This window comes from Penaeus japonicus, unplaced genomic scaffold, assembly GCF_977035675.1.
Source record: "Penaeus japonicus unplaced genomic scaffold, GWHDUDI00000001_assembly GWHDUDI00000012, whole genome shotgun sequence".
Taxonomy (NCBI): domain Eukaryota; kingdom Metazoa; phylum Arthropoda; class Malacostraca; order Decapoda; family Penaeidae; genus Penaeus; species Penaeus japonicus.
This window is the reverse complement of record NW_028234414.1, coordinates 15,232,692-15,237,691: the sequence shown is the minus strand read 5'-3', so window position 1 is coordinate 15,237,691 and position 5,000 is coordinate 15,232,692. Positions and strand designations below refer to the sequence as shown.

The following is a 5,000-nucleotide window of genomic DNA, read 5'->3' as shown; positions in this document are numbered from 1 at the left end:
AAAAGTATTCTCTAAATATATATTATCATTTATGATAACATATATCTATATATATATAATACCTATATCAATATATTCAACATAGATTACAATTATATATATATATAAATCTATAAATATCTATATATAATTATATACGTGAATAATATATATGTATCATACTAGATTATATATATACCATATTATATAGATATACATATATATGATATTATATATATATATATATATATATATATAACATATCTGATATATATTATATATTCGATATATAGCTATATATTCCATATATATATATCTATAATATTATATATATTATTTATATATTATATTAAGATAAAATATAACCCTTCCTATACATATACTATATATATTATATTATATATATATATATATTAAATAAATATAAAAATATATATATCTAACATATAAAATAATATATATAATATTATATACAAAAATATATATATCCATATATATAATCTATATATATATATATGTCTAAATATATAAATCATATATATTATCTACATATATATTATGTCTATGTATAAGTATACAATAACTATATATTATGTTGTAATGATATATATATATTATCTATATCTATATATATACGTATAATTATTATACTTATACATATTAATATCTATATATATATATATATATTATATATATATATATGATATATATATCTTTGATATATGATATATATATCTACACACTCACTATATAATATGTTCTACATATATTATATACCGAGTTTCAAGTGGTAAAACGTAATATCAATATAACTCTGAAATCTTAGAGTTCTTCGGAAATTATGTAACAGTTATTATATTTCCTTTACGGCCACGGATTTTTCTTCTTTATATATTTTGTTATTATCAGTATTTTTATTGCTAGTCCTTGTATTAACATCATGATTATTGTTATCGTTATTATTATCTTTAAGAAAGTTTTTCTCATATCTATTACCGTTACTATCGTCCTTATTACTATTAATTTTAATTTGTTATCATTATTATCATTTTTATTTTTATTATCATTATTGTCATTATGATAACTAATACTTATATCATTATTATCATTGATAATACCATCATCATCATTATCATCATCATCATCATCATCATTATCATCATCATTAACATCTTGAGTACACACAAACGATAGCAATACTATTAATGAAAATATGATGGTGGTGAGGATTGTAATCACGATATGAATAATGATTCTTGATGCGGAATAAATAATAATGGTTAACAATGATACTAATGTGATTGATCGTAATAACTAATTCAGAATGAATATATATATATATATATATTATAATATATAAATATATATATACTATATCTATATATATCTATTAATACTGTCTATATATACACCCTCCACTCAACACACACACACACCCCACCACACACATTATATGCATATATTGTTATATAATATATATATATTATATTATATATATCTATATATATATATACTCTATATTTATTTTATATATCTATATATATATGTATATTACCATAATATGTCTATATATATATATATAATATCTATATATTATTATATATTTCTATACATATATACCTATCTCTCTATATCATATATATATATTCATCTCTATATATATATATATTTGCTAAATATACCATATAAAATATATATAATATATAATATACTTTATATTATATATATAATATCCTATAAATATACATATATATTCTGTGTGTGTGTGTGTGTGTATATGTACAGTATATGTATATATGTATATGTATATATATATATATATATATATATATATATATATATATATATATATATATATACACACACACATAATGATAATGATGATAATAATGGTAATAATGAAACAAATACTACTACTAACGATAAAGATAATGATATGAATAGCAGTAATAACAATTATAATGATAGTTGTATTGATAATAATAACAATCGTTATAATGATGGTAATAATAATGATAATAATAAAGATAATAATGACAATATTAATAGTGATAATAATAATAGTGGTAATGATAAAATTATAAAGATTATGATGGTGACGATAATAATAGTGATCGTGATAATAAAAGTGATAATAATAATGATAATAATAATAACAACAGTAATGGTAAGAGCAATAATAGCAGCAATGGTAATGTAAAATATGAGGAAAATTATAACACTGATAATAATGATAAGATGATGATAATAATGATAATGATAAAAACAATGATAAGCATAACAAAATACTTATGGCAGAAACAACACAGAGATGGATAATAAGAAAAATACGAAGGGTGAAGAAACGAGCCAAAGAATAGAAAAGAGAGAGAGAGAGAGAGAGAGAGAGAGAGAGAGAGAGGAGGAGAGAAGGGCGAGAAGCGAGAGAGAGGAGGAGTGGGAGAGAGAAGAGGAGCGCGGGAGAGAGAGAGAAGAAGAATAAGAATGCGAAACAAGAGCCTTTTTCTAATCCCAAACACCTCTTATTCCTCCACAGACGCCTCCTGCATGGACCATATGTTATTCAATAACAAACTCCGACTGGTCTACGTACTGCTCCTGTGTGTGCTACTAGGCCTAATTATACCGTATATCATCGGATCCACAGCTTTCAATAGCGTTGACATCGATCGCTATGGCACCTGCGCCATCAACGTGTCATATCGGTAAGTTTGTTTACGTTTGATCTGTTTTTGTCTGGTTTGTATCGCTTACTTATTACCTTGGTTCCTTCTGAGCGTGTGTAGTTGGTTGCCTATTTGCCTATTTTTTTTATTTTTTATTTTTTATCATTCTCTTTTTTTTTCTTTTTTTTTATCTCTGTATGTCTGTCTCACTTTCTCTCTCTCTCTCTCTTTCTCTCTCTCTCTCTCTCTTTCTCTCTCACTCTTTCTCTCTCACTCTTTTCCTGTCACTGTCTCTCTCTCTCCCCTTTGCTTAACTCTCTCTGTTCGTCAATAACCTGAATAGTGCCATCACCAGGGCGAATTCGCTGAACAAGTAAGTTCAAGGTTTTAAGTAGCTTGCCTTCGAGACTCATCTTAAGGTTAATAACTGATGGAGATGTAAACGGTAATATATATATATATATATATATATATATATATATATATATCTATTTATTATATATATATATATATATATATACATATATATACATATATAATATATTATATATATTTATATTATATATACATTATAATATATATACATATATATATAATTATATATTCACATATATATATACGATAGTAGATATATATTATATATATATATATATATATATATATATATATATATGTATGTATATATATGTATATAAATGTATATATAAATATATATATATTATATATATATATATTAATATACTATAGATATATATATATATCTATATCTAATATGTTACGCTCAATGTTAAACGTTGTCCTAGTGTGTACATTAGGCAATGTCCCACATTAGGCACATGTTGCCTAATGTACCACTTTAGCCAACTATAAACATCGAGCGGTCACATACATATTAATACTATATATATATATATATCAATATCATATATATTTATCTATATATCTATATATTAATAAATATATATTTATATATATATATATATATATATATCTATATTTATTTATATATATATATATATATATATATATAATATATATATATGTGGGTGTGGTGTGTGTGTGTCTCTTACATATTTATCCATATTCATATGTAATAATTATATTATATCTATATATATATATATATATATACATATTATATCTCATATATCTGTATATATATAAATATCTATATAATATATATATATATATAATATCTATATATCTATTATATATATATATCTAAATATCTATATACATATATATACATAGACTATCTATAATATATATAAATATCTCTATATATATATTATATATATATTTTATTATAGATATCTATACATATCTCTAAACCTATCATAAGTATATAATTTTTTATATATATATTATATATATATATATATACAGTTGATGTGTGAGTGTGGTGAGAGTGTGTGTTTGGTGATAGTGTGAGTGTTTGAGTGAGTGATCTGTGAGGAGAGGTTCCAACACACAAACAAACACACACAATCAAAAGAAACACACACCACACACACACACACACACGACACACACACACACACCACACACACGACACAGCAGCACACACACAGCAGCACACACACACACACTCACACACACCTATATATATATATGGTATTTATATATAGATATATATATATAGATATATATAAATATAGATATATATTTTATACACACACACACACACACGACAGCACACACACACCACCACACACACACACACACACACACACTATATATATATATATATAGATTTATGAGACAGAGATAGATATATACACATTCTAGGTATATATCGATAGATACCACACACACTCCACAGCACACACACACCACACACATACACACACTCATTCCACACACACACACACCCACACACAAACACCACACACATACACACACACTTACTCACACACATACACCCACACACACACACGACACACACACACTCTCACACGACACGATACATAATACACGCCACACACACCGACACACACACACACACACACACACCACACACACACACACACACCACACATACATCCGACACCACCCACCCCCCATCACACAACTCACACACACACAACACACACTCCACACACACATACACACACACAACATACACACACACCCACGCAACCACCAACACACCCACACGACACACAGCACACACACACAACACAAAAAAACCACACACACACACCCCAGCACACTCACTCACACACACACACCTCACACACACACACACCCCCACACACAACACACTCAAACAACACGACACACACACTCACACACATACCCACCCACCCCACACACACCACACGACACAAACACACACACAATGAGCATACACCA

At 26.0% G+C, this 5,000-nt stretch overlaps 1 protein-coding gene across 1 annotated transcript in view; it reads left to right on the top strand.

The window, feature by feature from the left end:
* The window catches only part of LOC122256105 (lysosomal alpha-glucosidase), a gene marked incomplete in the record, with an annotated part of 166,604 nt that overhangs the window by 48,401 nt on the left and 113,203 nt on the right, over nucleotides 1–5,000 (top strand). The window contains 1 exon segment of the mRNA XM_086542479.1: nucleotides 2,516–2,684. Coding sequence (XP_086398605.1) covers nucleotides 2,516–2,684 — 169 coding nt within the window.